At 58.3% G+C, this 21,499-nt stretch overlaps 1 protein-coding gene across 7 annotated transcripts in view; it reads left to right on the forward strand.

Moving 5' to 3' along the window:
- Positions 1–19,884, forward strand: part of MCPH1 (microcephalin 1) — a 139,813-nt gene extending 119,929 nt beyond the window's left edge. For 2 of the 7 annotated variants that reach the window (XM_037133901.2, XM_053672627.1), the window contains 2 exons: positions 10,757–10,991; positions 19,510–19,654. In XM_037133901.2, coding sequence (XP_036989796.2) covers positions 10,757–10,991; positions 19,510–19,562 — 288 coding nt within the window. In that variant the 3' untranslated portion in view covers positions 19,563–19,654. Of the gene's footprint in view, positions 1–10,756; positions 10,992–19,509 lie in introns of those variants that run through there. The other 5 variants (XM_053672628.1, XM_037133902.2, XM_053672629.1 and 2 more) reach the window with 5 other exon arrangements.
- Positions 19,885–21,499: the final 1,615 nt, after the last annotated feature.

The raw sequence follows: 21,499 nt of genomic DNA on the forward strand, positions 1-21,499 counted from the left end.
GAGGTCTTCCAGGCTGATCCGCTCGAGTTTGGCGTCTTCTGAGTCAGCCCTTTGTGTCTGTGTGTCCGGGGTGGGGGGGGGGGCGAAGGTCCACCAGCATTTCTTCCCGTGAATGAAAGACACATTTTTCATTTTCACCGCCTTATTGATTTGGGTGTTGTGAGCATGTCAGCTGTCTCCCACTGTCGGCTTTTTGTGGTCAGAGGCCAGGGAGCGGCTGAACACCTTCCAGCACACACGGCAGCCCCATGGCAGAGAGTTGTTTGCCCAAAATGTCACCGGTACCAAGAAACTTCGCAAACTGCGTTTGACACGATCAGTCGCAGCGCCTTCTCCACGCCCTGCACAGATCTTAGTTTGCATTTCAGTTGCATTTTTACCTTTCTCGAAATAAAAAAGCGCCGCATGCCAGAAGTGTTGCATATTTTCTCCCATCTTTAATATTGGCCCACCTGCACGAAAACTCACCAATTTTGGTAAATATTTTTTAATATTTACCATAGCGTGCTGCTATGACGGCCGTCACAACACAGTCTGACAGAATTGTTTCAATGAAGGTCAAGACGACCGAGCACCGACCGAGCCATCGTGCGGACCAAACCAACGCACTTTTCCGCACCCGACGCCCTCTGTTGTTGCGGACTGTGGGTGTCCACTGCCTTCAGGCGGCGGAGCTCTGTTCTGGGGCCTGTCCTGGGCTCTCTGCATCAACGTGACGATGCTGTGCACCCTCACCAGGCTGCCCGGGCTCGGTCACTCAGCACTGTCTCTGCTCACCAGCAGACCCTCCGACACCCCCGCCCTGGCCACTCATCAGAAAGTCTTGGTGACTCCAGGCTTGTCGTCAGTGGTGGAAAGGCCAGCGGTGGCCGCGAACCGCAGGCCCCCTGCTGGAGTGCTGACGCTGACTTAGAGGGAGACCCCCCCCCCAGCAGGCGGAGTGCGAGGCTGAAAGAGCCCTTTCCAGACTGAACCCTGCAGTGCCGCCACCTCTGCCGACCCGGTGCTTCTGCTTAAGGTGTGCGTCCTGCAAATCGGCAACAAACTCACCAGCGGAGCTGGCGCATCCACCCCTTTCAGATCAGGGGAGCTGGGGGTCGGGGGCACGTCTTGAAAGTGTATCTTCCGAAGCTCAGTCCCTGCTGGCTGCCGCTTACTTACTCTTTCTCAAGATTCGACAATACAGAGGCGTTTGTGGTGACTTTTTAAAGTGACTCGGTGACCCAGTGGTCCCGTCCTGCTGCATTTTCCAAACGCAGTCATATTCCGACAAGGTGGGCTCCTCAGGGTGAACAGAGTTCTTCTGCCGAACAGGTGGGGTCGGGCTGTGCCCCCTGGCGACGGCCACCCATGCAGACGCACCTCGGGGACCCTGCGGCTCGGTTCCGGACCACAGCAAGGTGAGTGTGTCACACAGATATACCGTTTTCCTGTGTGTGTGAAAGTCACGTTTACGCCATGCTGTGGTCTGTTCAGTGAGCAATAGCGTTACGTCTTAAAAAAGTCACACCTTAGTTGAGAAAATACTTTATTGCTGAAAACTGCTCGCCATCCCCCGAGCCCTCAGTGAGCCCACTGCCTTGCTGGCGGAGGGTCCTGCTGGGGGCTGGGGGCTGCTGACAGCGAAGGCTGGGGCTGGGGCGCTTTGTTAGGGTGAGACGGCAGCGAGGTCTGCCCATTGGACGACCGTCCGGTTCACAGGCGACTTCTCTGTCACCTGTGATGTGGTTCGGTTGCACTTTACCCGCAGAAGAACTTCTTTCAGATGGACTCGGCCCTCTCAACCCCCGACTGAGTTTATCACCCCCCACGCCCCTGCAGAAGACCACCTGACAGCCTGACCCCCGTGCTCCCTGCTGGCCTCTGGGACTCACACCACACTGCTCCCCACTGTCACCTTGTCCACGGTGGCGGCCTGCCTGGCTCTGCTCGCGTGGCCATCTCCAGCCGCGGTTCTCGGGTCCCGGGTTCCCGTGGGCCGGGGCTGCCGCAGCCAGGGCGCCTCTGTAGCTCGGAGCCGGGAGAAGGGTTGGACCAACCACGAAGCTGTCCATCTGGGAAGGGCACCAACCTTCTTTGGAGTTAGAACTAAAAATTCACTTAAAATAACCTTGAAAAGAAGCAGGAAAAAAAGTTTTAAAAAGCAAGCTCTGAAAAGAGAATGTGTTCAGACAACATGCCTTGGTGGGCAGACCTGGTGCTTGGAAGGGCCAGTTCGACAGGCCCTTCGGGGGAGGCTGAGACCCCTCCCCGCCGGCCGGCTGGCCGCAGTTCCCGAGAGGAGGCGCTGGGCCAACTGGAAGACGGGGGTCTGGCTGGGCTGCAGAGTGGGCGCGTCGGGTTGGGCGGCCCCCAATCGCCCAGGGCGCCTGGGCCCCGAGACCCCCGCAGCTCCTGCCGTCCTCCACCCGGGCACTGCTACGAGCCCACCTCCGTCTCAGATGCCGCTGTCCCCGCCCAGGATGCAGCGGAGCTCTGCCAGACCTGATGCCCACCTGCCCACGAGCAGGGGCTCTCGGTCCAGCGAGTGGCGCTTGTTGCCAGAGCTGCCGCAGGTGGGCGGCCCCGCTTCTAAGGGGAACTACTCGAGCATCGGGGAAGAAGGGCCGAGGGGGCCGGGGACAGAAGTCACAACAGGGAAGGAATGGGGTGGGCGTCACCGACTTGGGCTTTCACAGAGACGTTTGCTGAGTCATCAGTGTGTGACCATCAGAACAAAATCATGCAAGCCCCCAGCTGGCACTCGGCCTGCGGCCCCCGGACGGCAGGTCTGCTCTGTCAGGACAGACAGCCGAGAAACACGCTGACAGAGCCAGAGCCCCCTTCCAGCTTTGCGGTTGCAGTGCCGTCCGGGTTGCTCATCGAGGGTTTCTGTCCCTCTCCATAAGCTGCGGACACCTGAACGTAGGGGGATCTTTCTGGGCACAGATGGAGACCGAGAGCGAGTGTGGACTGTGTGTGTGTGTGTTGCACTTCCTCTCTTTCCTCCGGCTCTGTCACTGAGGATATCGACGTGAAAACAGGATCTCCGTGTCCGATGAGTTCATCGGCTGTTTTCCCACCGGGATCACAGGCTCTGTGGCATCCGCATGCGCCGCCCGGGGTGTCACTGGGAGCGCAGGCAGGTGGAAGTGATGAGATCCTGAGCAACACACTGTTGTTTTCAGGAAGAGACGGAGGGGGTGGGGGAGGGAAGGGGGCCTCGCTGAGTGCCTGCTATGCGCCGAGCCCTGTCTCCCTCACTGTGCTGGGGCCACAAGTCACCGCAGAGACCTAGGGGGTGGCTCTCTGGGTGGGGCAGTGCCTCCCGTTCACGGTTCGAACCCCAGAGTGGTGCCACCCCCCCCGCCCACAGTGGGCCGGTAGCTGGGGTGAAGTTTTATCTGAACTCATCCGATCTTAACCCGGACACGTGGTTTTCCTGCAGACTCAGTTTCTAGGCTTACACCAAGGTCGCCCTGGCGTTTAGGCTGCACCAGGGTCCTGGAAGGGGGCCCAGGCCCTCGCTTTTCTCCCTCCCTTCTCGTCTGCTCGGTCCAGGCGCTGCCTCCCAGCGGCAGCTCAGGCACCGTGGTCTGCTGCGGGGTCTGCGTGTGTGCACGGCCGGGGAGGGTCTCAGGTGCTTTTACGCATCGGGGGTGGGGTCCGTGTCTGAGTGGTGCGTGGCGCTCACACGGGCCTTCTCCAGTGGGGACCCCACCCAGGGCAGCGTTTCTCTCGCAGGGGCTGAGGTCACCCGGCCTCGCCAGCCAGCTCTGTGTGTGCCTGCTGGCTCCTTCTTAGACAGGAGGGGCTGTCCTTGGGTGGAAGGACGCTGGCTGGCTCTGGCCCTTGGGCAGACACACAGTGTGGGCAGGAAAGAGGTGGTGAGAGCCACCATGGCCCCGTGTCCTTGCCGACAGGTTGGCCGCTGGGCCCCAGCTGGGTTCAGGGCGGCACCGTCTCAGGCCCCTGGCGTGCAGGCAGGGACGAGCAGACAGGCCTGTGACATTGCAGCGTGCGTGCCAGCCGGGCCAAACAAGGGCACGAGTCAGTATCTCAGCCCGGCTCCCGGGTGGCAGTCTTGGGGTTCTGGAACCTTCTTTACGGCGGAACTGTTTCTGAATCGTGTTCGACTTGCGTGCATCGACTAAGAACCTCTCCCAACTCCTGCGGCAGAGCCGTCCTCTGGGACGGACAAGTGGAGGCCTGTCACTGGCTCAGTGACTTCGCACAGGTGGATTCGTGTTTCCGATCTTCGCGCCCTCGGGAAACACACGCAGCTTGCTGGTCGAAAAGCCTTTCCTGAGCGCCCGCTTGGAGCCAAGCACCACCCGAGTCCTCGGGATTCGAGGGTTGGACTTCTCATTAGACCGTGCACTTTAAAAGTCAGGAAAGTAAGTAGCTCTGGCTGGTGCGGCTCAGTGGACTGAGCGCCAGCCTGTGAACTGAAGGGTCCCCAGTTCAATTCTTAGTCAGGGCATATGCCTGGGAATTTTATTTTAAAAATAAGTAAGTAAATTTTTTAAAAAATAAAAAGCAGGACAGCGGTCCAGAGGGCACTACAGAGCACAGACATTCGGCTTTCTAAAGGTGTGACAGAAGGACACTGAGGGCTCCCGGGCGGGAGAGCGTCCCTCCCCCGCCCCCGCCTGCCTCACGTGGTCGTAAATAGGAAGGCCTCTCCTAATCTCGGAATCTTAGAAAGAAACCTTGATGTTGTTACGTGGGACCTAAAAGAATGCTCTTCCTCCCGGGCCCGGAAGGATATTCCTGAGAGAATGTTAAACTTGTGACAGGAATTATGGATGCGTTTGGAATTCTCTCGAGTGACTCAGGCCCGCTTTCGGCCGGTACCTGGGCACGGATCCGGGACTGCGTGACGCCGCCCGTTCAAAGCGCAGGCTCGCTCAGCGCGAGGGAGAAAGCGAGGGTGTCCTTCGGTGCATTATTCCCGTCGTGATGAATGATGCTTGTTTTCCTCTCCACTTTAATTAGAATGTTTTTACATTTGCCAAAGAAAATGTTGGAATGGAGACAAAAACCTGAGATGATAGGAACAGCGCTTGATGTAATCGGTTATTTGTAAAGGAAACACAACTTGTTTGGTATTTTACTGAAGCAGGAAGTGCAGAGCCTCGGCGCGCACACTGTGGCACATTCTCAGGTGCTCGTTGAGTCATCTGTTGTTGGAGATAGTCTGCTGCCTGGTACTTTTCCCCCGCGGTCACTTTTCATCTTCCCTTTGGCTTTGTTTGCTTGGTTTTGTTCTAATGCAGCGGGAGTGAACGGGGGTAAGAAATAGAGACATTGAATCAGAGTCCGTGTACGCGTTTTAAACAGCAGCTATCAAGATTGAATAAACTCAGTGGGGGACTTCTCCACGCACGTCTCTGTCTGTGGACAGAAAAATAGTAACTGTGTACGTGCGAAACGAGGAAAGCGAAGCGCAGCGGTCGCTGGCCCCGCGCTCTGCTGTTTCGAAAGCAGCCGTGAGCCCGGAGAATGGACCCGGGTCAGCGGAGGTGAAAAGCACTGTGGACTTAGGCCCTGGGGTTTGCTGCCGAGTGCTCGCTGGAGGGAGCGTCCACCCGCAGAAGCGGGCTGGAGTTTGGTGTCCAGCACCACGAGCCGAGAGCCGCCGGGGACACGGGGACCTCGGGTCGGCGTTTCCGGTCTCCCCCGAAATGTCAGGCTGGGGCACTGCCGTGAAGCGTGGCGGGGGCGGGCGGTGTTCGGGGTGGGCGTCCCCGGAGTGATTCCCAGGCCCACTGTGCGCTGGGTGGCCCTCCTTTCTGCCAAGTCAGGTCATCTAAGACCACCCTGAACATCCCAAGACCCCTCAGAGAGGCGCCGAGACACAGCGGCACGGAGGCTTTGAAGAGGGGCGGGTGCCGAAGGCCCGTTCCCGGCAGACGCCGCACCTGCTTTCTGTCTGAGTGAGGACCGTACTGTCAGAGCGGCGTCAGGCCCCGAGTGGGACCGAGAGGGAGGTGCCCCATACACGCCCACCACACACGCACACTCACACTCGCACACTCACACTCGCACACTCACACTCGCACACACTCCCAACCTCCCTCACTGGCTGCAGCCCACCAGACGGGGCATTTGTCCCAAGTGAGGAACCTGTCCTGACACAGCATCGTCATCCAGAGCCCACAGTGACATCAGGATCACTCTGTGTGGCACGTTCTGTGGGTTTGGAGAAACACATAGTGACATGTGTCCACCATTACATTTTCACACAGACTACTGTCCCCACACAGACTGGTGTCCCTGCCTGGAAAATGCCCCGGGCTCCGCCTGCTCACCCCTCCCCCACCCAGCAGCCAGGATCTCTGTACTGTCCCTGTAGTTTGGCCTTTTCCAGGATGTCACAGGGTTGGACTCACACAGTGTGTGTGTGTGTGGCCTTTTCAGGCTGGCTCTTGGACCGAGTAACACACACCTGAGGCTCCTTGACTTCCCGGGGCAGCTCGGGGTTTCGTGCGTCCGTCCGTTCTAGCCGGGGAGCATTCCACCCACTGGATGGACCGCAGTTTCTCCACCTGCCACCGACTGAAGGGCGTCTCGGCTGCTTCCGAGTCTCGGCTGCTCCGAGGGGAGCTGCTGTGAACGCCCACCGGCAGGTCTTAGTGTGGACATTCAGTTTTCGGGTCTTTTGGACAAGTATCAGGTAGCCCAATTGCTGAATTGTGTGGTGAGAGTAGGGTTAGTTTTATAGCAAACAGCCCGGCTGCCCCCCGCGGTGGCCATGAGAGGGTGCGCCGCCCCCCCACCCCCAGCAGCAGGGAGATCCCTGCTGCTCCCCACCCTCGCCAGCACGTGGCGCTGTCTGTGTCTGGATTTTGGCCACTCCAATAGGCGTGCAGTGGCCTCTCGGTGCTGTTCAATTTGCACCTCCCTGGTGACCTCTGACCTGGGGCATCTTTTCATTTGCCGTCTGTGTATCTTCTCGGGGGACGTGTCTGGCAGGGTCTCTGCCCCACTGTTTGATCAGGGCAGGACCCGCCTCTCTGGCATGTTAATGATGGCCCTGCCTTGTGGACACAGCTTGGGAGCCTGGCCAGCCTGCGCCATCCGAGATGTCCCAGGGCTTCCGTGAGAGTGCCCGTCCAGCACATCCAATGGTCGTCTGTCCAGAGGGAGGTCCAGGGTCCCAGAGTCCCAGCCCTGTCAGACTGACCCCTACTGTCATCATAGCGCCGCAAAAGTGGGGCCTGCACTGGCCGCGGTTGCTCCTGGCAGACACTGAACAAGGGCTCTGCTGAGAAAGGAGGGCCAAGCGGCCCAGGCCAGGGACCAGGCCCTCTGCGCCAGTACTGCCCCCCGACAGCCGCCCGGCCTGCTTCCCACAGTGCCCCACATGCGCGAGCACACACACACACACCCTCTTCCTAACGGCCCCAAAGACTGGCTTTTCTGGGCAGCGCTGCCCGACCTCCAGGAGCAGTCGATTCCACTCCTACATGGCTTCGCGGCGGTATTCCCGCATCGCCAGTGTGAGCCCCGCAGTGTGGAAAGAAAGGGTTGCTCTGTCTCGCTGCATTAGCGTCTGTGTGTCTCTCCAGCTGGACTGTGCGCTTCCCGAGGGTGAGGCCCATGGTTCTGTCCCTGTCTGTTTGTCCCCACACCTGTCCCGAAGACACTGAGTGGTGTCTTGGGTAGAAATCCAGCCTGATGGGAAGGGCGCATCAGACAGGGCCCTGGGTGGGCGCTGCACTGGGAGGGGTCTGGGGGCCGCTTCCGCAAACAGAAAGGCACTCTCTGAGAAGGCCAGGAGGTCATTAGGGGCCAGAGGAGGGAAGACCAGACCGAGGCCTTTGCTCTCAACCAGGCAGGTCGGCAGCCAGCGAGGGGCCCGGTCCCCGGGCTGTGCGGGCAGATGGAGCTCAATCCGCCGTCCTGAGGAAGGGGCCCCGCAGCCTCGGGTGTGGATGGACACCAGGGCCCAGCTGTGGGAAAGATGCAGGGCTCAAACACAGGGGGGGGGGGGGGAGCCTGGGACAGAAAGGATGGGGGTGGGGGTGGAGGGGGACGTGCCAGCCCTGCGGCCCCACCCCACAGCAGCACCACCGGTGGAAGGCTTCCTTGCCGGTCCTCCGTCCGCTTCCTTTCCTGAATGCGCAGCACATTCCTGGTGGGCCTCTGTGGCTGGCGCGGTTCTGGCTTCCTGCTGGTTTACAGCCTCCAGGTATTTGTAGACAGATCTCATCTCCTTCCCCTGAGTCACCCCTTGGCCCAGCCTCACTGGGCTCTGTTAAACTCTGGGCCTGGGCCTGGCCTCTGGCCACTCTCTGAAGGGTCTTGTTCTGGGTTTCTGGGTTTTATTCCATTCTGGTTATTTTCAGAGATGCAGTAAACCAAGAGGGCGTGTGCAATTTCGAAGTAGAAAACAATTATAAATAAGTATATGCATATAATATATATAAAATTGTGTGTGTGTGGTTGACTGGGTGTGGGGTGAGTGGTGTGTGTGAGTAGTGAGTGTGGTGAGTGTGTGTGTTTCCGTGGTGAGTGTGCGTGGGTGTGCGTGTATCCGTGGTGAGTGTGCATGGGTGTGTGCGTGTAACCACCTGATATGCCTCAGGGAAGAGGAGAGAGACCTTCTGAGAAAGCCAGCGTAGCTCATCCTGACTCAGGTGGGGGCATGGACCACAGTGGATGGTGAAGTGACGTAAAGCAAATGGTGGACTGTAAAGGGACCTAAAAATAAGATTCACAACAGGTCATTCTGTAAGTCTCGAGCCAGAGTATGGCTTTGAATACAAGCTGCATCGACAGCCCCGGCCTGTGGAGTGTGTCCGGCCGGTGCCCCCGGGGCAGATGGCCTCTGGGAGTCAGCAGCCCTCGGTCGTGGACCGAAGGGGCCGGGAGAGTCGGCTGGGGAAGTGCCTCTTCGGCTCCTGCTCCACGTGGACCAGAGGGAGGGAGGGGCACCGAGACCTCAGGGAGGCCAGAGCAGCAACGGGAGCAGGTGGTGCCCTGGGAACCCAGGAGGCCCGTGGAGGTGAAGCAGGGTCCCACCCGGGGTGCCCTTGGCAGCGGTGCCGCCGAGCAGGTCGGCCTGCAGAGCCAACCACTGGAGGCGGGAGAGCCCGGCCTCTCAGTGGGCGGGGAATGGAGATGGCACTGGCTGGGTTCGTGGGCTTCGGCTGGTTTCCCCTCCCCCAGTGGCTTTTTGAGACCGGGCCGTGCAGTTTCCCCTCTGCTGGTGGGCAGACCAACGTGGGGCAGGTGGCACCCACTCCCACGGCTAATCCCGGGGTCTCCTGGCCTCTGCCTCTCGGACACAGGCCCTGCCAGGGCAAACTGCTGGCTGCCCAAGCCCCTCTGAGTCTACTTGGTGGTTCTGTCTCCTTGGAGGGTTTTTACAGGTCTGCTCCCCAGGTCACATTCCCTTTAATGAGACCAGAGTGCCCGGCACTTGTGCCTTTAAAGCCGCCCAGGTGGCCATGGTCTGCAGCCCTGCTCTACAGCCCCCTCGTCAGCACTGGCGGCCCCTGGGGCCCCCGAGGCCCTGGCTTCACTGGCCCAGGGCGGCCGCGGCAGCAGGGTCGTAAGCGCTGCATTTGCGGTCTCCATTGCAGCCGGACTAGGGCGGCCCAGGACGCTGCAGCCCGCTCACCTGCAGCGGAGGGAGGGCTCCCCCCACAGGCAGTGTAGGTGGCCTCCCAGTCTCTTCGGTCCGTATGCAAGTTCACTCCAGTGCTCCTAGTCGACCCTTCTCCTTCGACCCCTTGCAGCACCTCTGAGAGCTGGGGTCTCCACAACTGTCCTGCAGCCGTCTCTAGTTAGAGCATCTCGGTCGGTGCAGATGAACCTCGTCCTCTCCCGGGTCCTCTTCTAGGAAAGAGCCGAGGCGCACAGCATCGCCCCAGCGCCCACGCCATGCCCCTGGCCCCTGTGGGCACACCCGCATGCTCACCCATCCTCCTCTCTGGCAGGTGGCGCCATTTGTTGTGTGTGAGTGTGTGTGTGTGTGTAAAACTCTGAAATGAAGTTAGACTTAGGAGCAAATTGCTGTGAATCCCCTTTATAGGAGGGATTGAGAAGGCCGAGAAATGACCGGTGCCGGCCGGCCTTACAGCGAGGGCTTGGGGGGCCTCCCTCGGGGTCCAGCGCAGTGGCCTGCCCTCCCTCGGGGAGCGTGGGGAGCACCAGGCCCCCCGAGTCCTGGAAGGAGCTGCGCTGGAGCTCGGCGATAAGCAGAGCCGTGTGTCCGGCTGCGTTTACAGGGGGACCGACTCCGCGGCAGCGGACGGCTGTGCCTGCACACCCTTGCACAGGGCAGGGGCGTCTGATAAGTGGTGCCCCACGTGGATTCCAGTTTTCAGAACGTCGATCAAGACGTTCCCAGAAGTCGTTTTACTGAGTATTGGAAAGCGCGTGTGCCCGTCTGTCAGGGCTTTGGGTTGACTCCGTTAACACTGGAGCTGTTTCTTTAATGGGAGGATGTTCTTTTCCTAAAAAGGAGGGCGGTTTGAACACCTGGTGGGAGAACGATCCATTCTTCCTCTGATGAACCTGGTGTCCCCCCTGCCCTCCCCTGCCCAGGTATTTGGGTGCAGAACTTATAATGATTCGAAGGCTTATACCAGAAAGTGGCAGTACCCATGTCACCATCTGCCTGGGTCCTCAGAATTCAGAGTCACCCGAGACTGCGCCTCGAGCTTTCAGTCTGGGCCTTCCCCGAAAAAGGGAGCGAGCGCTGCAGGCGCCCTGTGCAGCCCACGAGTGTCCCGGGGCCTAACCCTCCTGTCTCCCCCCACAGCTCTGCCGCCGCGAGCGCCACTTGTCCGTGGGGCCATACCGGGGGACCCTGTTCGCCGGGCAGCCCCCGATGTTCATCTCCCCGGCCAGCGACCCGCCCAGAGCCAAGCTGTGGGAGCTGGTCCGCCTGTGCGGGGGTCAGGTCACAGGCGTCCCTCGCCAGGCCAGCATCTTCATCGGGCCCTGCCACGGGAAGAAGGACGCCGGCACGCACCTGTCGGAGAAGTGGATCCTAGGTAGGAGTCTGCCCGGGGACCACCGGGGGCACGGTGGGGGGAGGGGGCTCTCAGACGCAGCAGCCGCGGGGGGGCCCGGGGGGCAGCGTCCTGTGACAGGACTGGGCTCTGCGGGGGTGGCCTCTCGCCCACCCCGCCCCTTCCAGGGGCCTGGGGGTGTGGGGGGCTCTGCCAGCACACCCGCCCCAACCGAGTCCTGCCGTTGTCCCTCGCGGCTGGGCTGGCCTAGACACTCTGAATTCAGAATTCTGAGCATCGAGGGTTCCCCACTATTCCTGCTGTGACCAGTCACGTGTAGTGGAATGTCCTCCGGCATTACTGTGGGGATCCACTGGCCTCTTCCTCTCTGGGATCTGATGGCTGTCAGTCTGCTGGGGTGGCTGTAACCTAGGAAGTGGACGGCCACTTGGACAACAGGAGTGTCACCCTCAGCCTGGGGCCGGGGATCCAGTGTCCACGGGGCTGGTTCCTCCGGAGGCCATCAGCCCTCCACCGTGTCCACACACAGCACCCCTCTGCCTGTCCGCCCTCGTCTCCTCCTCCTGTAGGGACACCTGGCATGGTGGACTGCATCCCACCCCAGTGACCGAGACCCAGCGCCGTCACCTCTTTCAGGGCCCTTGTGTCTGGCACAGTCAGGATCTGAGGTCCCGGGGTCAGGTCTTCGGCACACAGATTTGGGGGGTGGGGCGGCCTGGTGCATCTGGCAGAGGTGAGTGAGCCCAGTGTCCATACCAGGCCCGAGCCCTTCCCTGGCTTCTCCAGGTCTGAGCTGCGCTCCCCCCTCCCTACCCTACCCTCCTCCTCTGCTTCCTTTACAGTCAGTCCTCTTCCCATTCGCTTCCTCCTGTGTCCAAATCACCAGCTCCTGGCTCTCCTGGCCCTTTCCCGGACTCCGCCCTGTCCCAGACTCCGCCCCTAGAAGATGAGGAGGCACCATGTCCGTCCGAGCTGCGTATGAACGCAGCTACTACCTGTGAATGTACCCTAAGTGACTGGTGATCGTTTTTGACACATAGTAGAAGTATGGCCATCAAAAGTAATTTTTTACTATCTGATGCAGAGTAATGTATCTTTTGCCTGAAAACCAATTTAAAAAAATCTGTAATTTTAGCTGCAGCCCAGAGAGCCAGGAGGCTGTTCATGTTTCTCTAAAGACCAGCAGTGTGACTCTCCAAACAGCCGTGTTCTGAGACAGAGGCTCCTGTTTTCTTTCTCAGGAAAGTTCTCGTCCCAAAGCGACACTGACTGGGGCCCAGACTGTCTCGCTGAGCTGGCGGCACCATGTGCAGGAGCGATGCCCGCAGCTGGCTGCTCAGGGCGTGGGGCCGTGTGCCCTGCAGTGGCCAGAGACTGGTCTGCACACTTGTCCTCTCCAGGTCAGGGACCTGCCAGCCCCTCCCGGGCCCCTGCGAGTCTGTGCACAGGTGGTCCCGCCGGTGGCTTTGTGATCAGCTCTCCTGCCAGGGGCTTTAGGAGGTGACCGTCCCCAGCCTGAGCCCAGGGTTTCAGTTTGCAGGGCCCTTGGGAATGCTCTGGGTTTCAGAGCAGGAGGTGCAGGCCCGAGCATCCGTACTTTCCTCTCCTGCAGTTCCTGTCCTGTTCCCAGTGTGTCGCTGACGGCCTGTCTGTGGGTGCCACTGGCTATATCCGGGCATTGTGCGTCCTTGGCTCTCCGAGTACAGAAATCCTCACCCCTGAGACGAGCCCCCAACTCGCCGGCTACTGCCTGGCTGCACTGGGCCCTCTGCAGCAGGGCACTTGGGGGTCACACCACACATTTTCAAATATTCACGGGTGTGCACTCTTGTCTTTCTGCATTGAGTCGCAGGGCAGCAGCTCCCGCTCTGTGGGGAGAGGTGTCGTTTTTCCGTCTTTGCTCACTGCCCAGGCCTGCAGAGCACACGGTCCAGAGTGTGGCCTTGCCCGCTCACCCAGGCCCTGCCTTGGCCGCTTCCGTCCGCAGAGGCCACTCAGAGATGCTCTCGGGACCTCACTGCCTCTGTCTGTAAAACAGGTAGTGACCTCTGCTCTGCCGCCTCACAGGAGGGCCCAAGGGCGTGACCCTGGAGTGCGCAGGACAGCACGTGTTCCCAGTGCCCACTGACCGGTGGGGCGGGCATCCCACCCCTTTGACAAAGCGAGATTTTGTCTCTTGTGCGCCCCCTGCTGGGAACTGGCCTGCAACCCAGGCATGTGTCCTGACTGGGAATCAGACCGCAAAGCGAGATTTTGGAAGACCAAGTGAAATCAGGAGCGAAACCATTTTTAAAACCTTGTGAAAGCACCAATTTAAGAGAAAAAGGGTTGTTTTGTGACAGAGCATGAACAGCAGTACTCAAAACCCGCCAGTCGGATTGGTTGGAACTGGACCGTGGGCTGCTGGGGAGGTGGACGCCCCGAAACTCCCTGAGTGTGGAAAGGCAGTGACGAGGCTTCGCTGTCCTCCCATTCACCTTCCAAAGTGAGGGGCTGGGCGCCTTCTGTCGCTGCGGTTTGCGGCTCTTTGTTCCCAGACGGAAGGAGGACCGGTGCAGCGGGAGGCCCTTCGTTTGGCAGAGGAAGCACGGCCACAGCTCTCCACGCCGGGGGCTGAAACCCATCCGAGGGCCTTCCTGTCCCTCCCCCTGTGTCGTTAAAAACAGTGACCCAGCGTTCAGGACATCAAACGCCCTGTTACAGGACTGCCCTGGTAGTGAGAATGCTTCTAGCCCTCCGCTGTCTCTTAGGGGACGCACTGGGGTGACCTTTCAGCACCAAGCAGCTTCCTCCTGCTGCCGCCCCCTCGGGCCCCTGTTCCCCCTGCACGGAGAGCTTCACGGGCGAGCTGCCTGAAGGTGAGGCTGTGGGCCCGGCCGTGAGTGTGTGCCCCGTCCGTCCCCAGAGTCCGTCTTCCCTGAAAGAGCAGGACACAGGGCCAAGGCCCTGGATGACTCATCCACCAGAGGAGAGACGGGGATTCCTGAGAGTGCCACGCTCTGGGCACTCGAGTTTGTGTGGACAGAAGCAGGAAGACAAACACCGAGTTCCCGGCACCAGGAAGCGGGGTGTCATTACCTTTACCTGCAGTGGCTCACACGCATTGTATTCGAAAGCGTGTTCCAGTAACCTCACTTCCCCCGGCGCACCTGGAAGGCTCTCCCCGTTGCACACCTCCAGGAGCGGTGCCTGGGAGAGCGGCGGCTGGCGGGCGGCGGAGGCGGGCCGGCCCGAGCGCTTGCTCTGAGCTCGGTGGGCAGCTCGGTGGCCTTGGGGCCGGAACCCTTTCCCGTCACCCTTCTGTCCCCTGTGGGTGCTGGGAAGGTCGGTGTGGCCTTTCCCATAGAGCAGATTTCCAGTCCCAGGTGCCCTCTCATCGTCTGGGCTCTGTTTCAGGGATGAGACATACGGTTGATGCTGTTGTGGGAACACAGTGTGATGGTCTCAGCGATGTCGCCAAAAAAAGGCGAGCTTGGGCATGCTTTCCTTACAACTTTTAATAAAGCATATGGTTTGAATGTCCCCCCATGGCGACTTCAGGGAGAGTCCGCTGATGGCACGGGCCGCTCATGGAACGGTGATGGGAACCTCGTCCCGAGGGCAGGCGGGCGCTGGGAGAGAGGGGCGCCTGCTTGGCAGCTCGGGTTGTGTGAGCGGAAGGCCACCCAGGGCACCCCAAGACTGAGCAGACGGTGCCAGGGCTCTTCGGGGGCCGCAGCCCCCTGAGAATGGGGTGCGGGGGGTGGGCAAGGATGCTCCAGCTGCCCCTCGGAGCACCTGCTCTCATCCTCAGTGAGGCAGCCACAGCCAGTGGTGACCGGGACCAGGGTCCCCTTTTCTCTGCATCCCGGCTGACACCCGGTACTCGTTCATTTCCTGGTAACAGCCGATCTCCCGGGCGTGAGGTGGTGTCTCGTGGGAGTTTGGATTTGCGTCTCCCTGGTGGTTGGCACTGAGCATCTTCCCACGTGCCTGTCGGCAGGTCCTCTCTGGAGAAGAGCAGAGTGTGGTCACTAGTGCTGTGACAAGTTCACACGGTGACAGATGATTGGTGGAATGTGTGGACCGACCACAGTGGGAGCTGTAAAAATGTCGCGTCCGTATCGCACACCCAGAACTACTGCAAGCAGTATGAGATTGTGTACCAGCTGTGCCTAAAGTAAAACAACTTACAGAAGAAGAAAGAAACGAAAGTGACTGGCATTTCAGGCAATTTCAGGCAATGAGATGAATCACTTTTCTTTTGTGTTGTCACCGCAGGTGAAACCTACCAGGGCAGAAGTGAACGGGGGCTAGAACTGAGTCAGGGAATTCCACAGTTTCAACATCCCACATGTTTAGGCTTTTAAAAAAGATTTTATTTACTCATTTTCAGACAGAGGGGAAGAGAAGGAGAAAGGGAGAGAAACGTCAGTGTGTGGTTGCCTCTCACCAGCCCCCACTGGGGACCTGGGCCGCAGCTCAGACGCGAGCCCTGACTGGGAATCAAATGGGCGACCCTTTGGTTCGTGGACCGACACTCAGTCCACTGAGCCACAGCAGCCAGGGCTAAAGTCGTTAGCAGTCTCACGCCCAGTAAACGTGACATGCAATAGAAAAATAGTAACGAGTGAATCAAGGCTAGTCCTGTACCAGCATCGTTTCACTCACGTCTCCTGGGCGGGAAGCAGAAGCTGGTGTGCGAGGAGTCACGCGAGACCCGCAGGCCGCCTCGTCTGCGACATGGCCCGGTTTCCGGCGCACCCTGGGAGAAGTGTCAGGAAGCGTGGGTCTGCGGCGGGCGTGGAGGGCTGCCGTCACGAGACCACGCTCTTCCCGGCATTCTGTGTGCGGCGCCGGGTCGTTCATTCACAGGTCAGACCGACACTGAGCCCCCGGCACGTGACGGGCACATCCTGGGCCCCACCGGGACTGCCACGCACAGGGGATAGGCGGGGCTCGGTCCGGCGGGACTTACAGCCTTAAGCAGACGGACAGCAGCATTTTCGGACACGCCGACGGCGAGGATTGCTGCGGGGAAAACGGGGTGCGTGTTGAGGGTGATGGTGAGGGGTCTCCCGGCCGAGGAGCTGCGCTTGAGCTGAGGCCCAGATGGAGTGTAAGGGTGGGGGCGTGCTGGTCTTAGGGGCCGGAACTTAAGGCCCAGGGAGGCGCTAGGGTCAAGGGTGAGCTTCCAGGAGGGACAGGAAGTCCAGAGTGGCTGGAACCCCGAGAGGGGACAGAGGAACAGGAGGTGAAGCCGGAGTCCCTGAGCCTGCAAGTCCCCAGAGGACCGTAAGTTGAGGAAGCGGGTCAGACGCGGTTCTCCTGCGGGCTCCAGGGACTGGGTGACCCGGATTCCACAGAGCAGCGGAGGTGATTCCTTTGTTCGAGGGGCATCTGCCCACCTGGGCCCTGGTCCTTCTCCCAGCTCTAAAGGCCGCAGCTTGTTTTGAGAAGATAAACTAAAACTCCCGACAGGGTCCCAAGTGCCCTTGAACTCTGCACCCTGTACCAGTGGCCACATGTGGCTGCTGGCCCTCGGAGGTTTAGTTCATGAAGTGACTTGCACGCCTCACTGTGAAAAGTTGGCACGGCAGCGTGTTGGCTTAATATCCCAACCAGGAGGCCACCCGGAGCGCCTGCGGAAGTACCTTGTTAAAAACACACGTGCACAGCTGGTTTTTTCCATTACAGTCCGTGAGAGCTGTTCACGGACTGTTTCCACGGGCCAGGCCCGCATTGCGCTAACATCTGTCCTGTGGTCGTGTTTTATGGGGCATTTGAGGGTTGATTCTTTGTATGATATAACATTGGAATTTGGGGATGAGGCCGTCTAGCGCTGCCGGATGGACTTGGACAGAACTCATCTCGTGTGTGTGTGTGTGTGTGTGTGTGTGTGTGCGCGCATGTGCGCGCGCTCCCAGCTGCGGACTGAGAGCCCTGAGAGGCCCGAAGTGGGGCTGCCCCGGCCGCCAGTCAGGTGCTCTCTGCCTGCCTGGGACACCCAGGCCCCCAGCCCCAAGGGCACCTCAGGGCCCCCCCTCACAGCCCGTCCTCAGCCCCCAGGCAGGACCAGCACAGGCTGAGGCCGCAGGCGCGGGCGAGGGGTCAGCCTGGACTTCGTCGTGAGGTCACGTTTAGGCTTCTGTTTCATTTTCTCTAAACTTAGAACTTGACTCTTCTCCAGTCAGCCTTTCCCCAACGCAAGGAGTGAATGAGTAAATGAGTGAATGGATGGGTGGATAGAGGGGGGGACAGACAGGTGGGTGGGTGGGCGGGTGGCTGAATGGATGGGTGCAGAGATACATGGAGTGACCCTTGAGTTCAAGGTCAAGGAATTCAAACGGTAGAGAAGTGCACGGAGCCCAAACTCATACCTGCCCCTCCTTACTGTAATGTCAATGAGGGTGGAAGTTTGTCTTTCGGGTTTTTAAAACTGTGTTTACATAAAAATAAATGCACATACACATGTATCGTACGAGGGGTCGTCTTGCTATGAGTGAAGGGTCACCTGCTGTTCCACAGCTCTTCATTGAACTCTGTGACTAGGGGGCCCCTCTGTTTTGACACACGTGTGGGTGCTTCCTTCTCTTCAGCCATCGGCAGTGCTGGGACAAATTGACACACTGATCAGTAGACATTCGGGGTTACCCCGCTGCCTCTGTTATAAACTCTGTGTGTTCTGACTGGAGTGATTGGATTCAATTTTAAGAGGATGCCTTGGGCTGCGGCCGTTTGAGCGCCACCCCAGGCACAACGGTTCCCGTGAAACACGTCCACGGAAGTGAGTTTCCTGTGCCCCGGGTGTGTGTGCTTTAAACGCCTGGACGCACGGCTGCACCCCGAGCCCTCCCTTGCAAGGACATCCCCCACATTGTCCATATTTGGTGACTGATGGACTGACACAGTGGGTCTCATGAATGAACTTGTTCCCCAATTACTAAGTTGCTAATGAGTATGAACACCTGAGAGGGGAATTTGTATTTCGTGAATTGCCTATCCCTTGCCTGTTTTTAAATTGGGCTATTTATCTTTTTCATGTTGCTTTACAACTCTGCTGTGGTGTCACCTCTAATCTACTTATGTGCTCTGTGCTAATTACGTGCTGTTTCACTACTATAATTTCACAGTGTGTTTGGCAGCTGGTGTATCACTTTCTCATTCCTGTTTTCCAAAAATGTCTTCCTGTGCATTTTTTCTTTCATATAAATTTCAGAATGAGCCTCTCAATTTTTTTTTTAATTTGGGGATTTTAGGATTCAATTAATCAGGGGAAAGCATGCTTTCTGCCATCTTTTCTAGCTTTTAAAAAGGATATCCTGTCAAAGACAATGTAAACAATGAATTCACAGACGTTTTCAACCTAGAGGAAAATTAGGGCTTAATTAGTCTATAACCAGGAATAAGGAAAGGCCCTCTACCTGTTATTCAAAATCCAGATGCGGTAAAAGAAAAGACTGGTATAATTTGAAAACAGAAAGTTTTGCGTGGTAGAAATTCGCATTAGAAAAGTCAACAAGCCTTGACAAACAGATAGATAAACACCTATCACAGGTGAAGACCTCACATTTAGCTGTGAACCGTAACCACCACCCTGCTTCCCCGTGTTGCGGAGCAAGTGGTGCGCCCAGCGCTGACCCTCACTGCTCACGGCTCTTTTCTGCACACTGCTGACCAGAACCCACAGCATCCGGGCGGCCCACGTCAGCCTTCCTCCTCCCACAGCCCCGCTCGCCTCACCGATGACCGGTGAGGGCGTCAATTCCTAGCAGGAAGGCTACGTCTCCATTCTCGGGCTCCGTCTTGAGCCACAACTAAAACAAGCCATTTTTTTCTTCCCGTACCAAGAGAATAAGCCCATTTTTTACTCTGTGTTCCTCACGACTGTCGTACTTTCCCTCTCCCATCACTCGTCATCGGGACTCAGATGCAGGGGGCCCCTCTCCGGATGACAGTGGTAATCGGCGTGGCCCACCACATCTGTCATTCCCTGGAGTAGAAGGGGGCTGGGGAGTGGCGGGCGCTGCAGTGTCGAGGGAGGGAGGAGCACAGGGGTCGCGTTGAGCCGCTGCAGGGTGCACCCCGGCTGGCCTGTTCACGCCCCCCGTAGCTCACCTGGGCCGGGGGACTTCTTGCAGTCTTCACACACGAACAGAGTTCCCAGCGGAGAAGTGCCCCCCTCCTCACCTGGCCTGCATTGTGGGGAGTGCGCCTCACTCTGAAGCTAGCTCGTGGGAAGCGAGCAGCACAGGGCCTGGGGCGCGGAGTGAGTGTCGTGGCCGGTGCTCACCTGTGCGTTCACGTCTGCGTTCACGTCTGTTCACGTTGGCGCTCACTCGCGCCTGGCCCTGATGCAGACACCGGCCGTGTGCCGCATGTAATGGACACGTGGCCACCGAGCACATGAATGTGGCCTGGGTGTCTGAGGCAACGAACTCTTCATTTTATTTCAATTTCATATTCCTGTTATGGGGACATATGGAAAATGCAGCTCTGGGCCGTAAATGGTTTTAAGGTAGGATTTTGCCAAACCGCCTTTCTCCTTCTCTTTCTCTAGATTCGATCACTCAGCACAGGGTCTGCGCCTGTGAGGACTACCTGCTGCAGTGACAGGGGCGTCCTTCCACACACGGCACCTGCAGGCGGCCGCACAGTGTCACCGGGTGGCCCACTGACCCAGACTGTAAGGCAGGGACCGCCCAGAAAGGGGCCTTTCTGTGGACAGTGTCCCGGGTGCCTCGTGCGGCGTGGGCTCCGTACTCAGAACCCTCTTCGTGTGACTCTCCGGTGACTGACCGTGTGCTGCAGAGACGCCGTGACTCGCCCCTCTGGGCACAGCCTGTGCACGTCAGTAATGACCCGAATTCAAGGGTCACAGAACCTTCATCGCTCACTGGTTAAATAAAGATGGGAATTACTTTAAATTGCCTTATTTTGGAGCAATCTGAGCCCCGCAGTTTCTTGGTTAGGCACTGGCATCTTTCTGACATGTCATCTACAGGACATGAAGGACACTGGTCCCTGAGAAATTTACAAGGCGTGCTGTGCCCTGGTAAGTGTTAGTGTGGTTCGGTGGGGTGGACATGTCCCGGCCTCCATGGCCACCTTGGTGCCTGCTGTGCCCTAGAGAGAACAGCCCCTCTGACAGAGGACCGCCGAGTCCCCGCCGGTCTGAGGGGCCACACAGATGATCCCCAGCCGTCCGCTCTCCGTGTGATGTTGCTCGTCTCTGCGGTGGTTCTGCCTCACATTTCAAGTCCCTCCGCAACCTAACGGGTCGGCTTCTAGACTAACCCTCTGCGAAATGGGGTCGTAACACAGATGGAAGTAATGAAGGGTTTGCTGGTGGCTTTTAAATGGCGTCAGCACAAACAGTCCCCTCCCAGCACTTGGGCCCCAACAACCGCGGGCCCTCCGTGTGCCTCGGCCGGCCTGAGCCGTTGCTGTCACACTGGTGGTCCTGCTTTACCACGCCACGAGCCGCCTGGATGCTCAGGAGCTCGGACAGAGCCCCCGCGACACCAGAAGTGCCTGCGGAGCCACTGAAAATGCTCGGACCCATGTTGGGGACAAGCCCCAAAGAACGTCCCGCACCCCCTGCCCTGGCCGTGGAGTCCCACAGGGGTCTGTTCGCCGGGCCCGTGTCCCAGTGCTTGGTGGCCCCTCCAGATCTTTCTCCAGGAGCTGGTGCTTCTTGAGGTCGCCGACATGCACCAGGCCGTGCGCTCAACATTCCACTGTTGAGCACCCGTGTGGCACCCGTGTGACCCTCCCAGTGACCCTGAAGCCAGGGACAACCGGGCTGCCGTCCCCCACGCAGGACGCGGGGGGCCGCCAGTGTCCTGGGAGTCCAGACTTTTAAATTTTTTCAGGCATGTCACTTTTACCATTTCTACTCAATAATGTATTAAAAATTCTACCCAGAGAAGATGGCCAGAAAAAGAAATTATAGGCACGCAGTTAGAAATGAAGAAGTAAAGCTGTTCTCAGGTCACATGATGTGATATGTAAAAAGTTACAAGGAATGAAAGAAAAAATAATAAGCAATTTTTACCAGATTACAGGATACAAATCAATATACTAAGTTAATTGTATTTCTGTATACTAACAGTAAACAATTTGAAAATGGAAAAACACAAGTCCGTTTTTAATGGCATCTAGAAATAAACTACATTGGAATAAATTTAACAATCAAAGCACAAGACCTGTATACTGAGACCTACAAAGCACACCTGAAATCGAAGATCTAAACACACAGAGAAGTACAGGCAGTTCATGCTTCAGAAGACAGTGCTGGTAAGACGGCAGGCAGTTCTCAAAGTGGTCTATAGATTCAGTGTACCCATCAATGGTAGAGCGTCCAGACAGAAAGCCAGTAAAAAAAAACATCGGCCATAAAGGACACATCTGTCCAGCAGACGTGTCCAGAACATTCCTTCCGAAAGCAGCAGAGTGTCCACTCTCCTCGGTGGAACGCCAGCTGTGCGCACCAGCAGAGGCAGACATCAGAGCAGGCGTCTCTGCTGACCACAGCGGTGTGCGGCACG

Source organism: Artibeus jamaicensis, unplaced genomic scaffold, assembly GCF_021234435.1.
Source record: "Artibeus jamaicensis isolate MK-2021 breed Jamaican fruit bat unplaced genomic scaffold, CSHL_Jam_final contig_780, whole genome shotgun sequence".
NCBI lineage: Eukaryota > Metazoa > Chordata > Mammalia > Chiroptera > Phyllostomidae > Artibeus > Artibeus jamaicensis.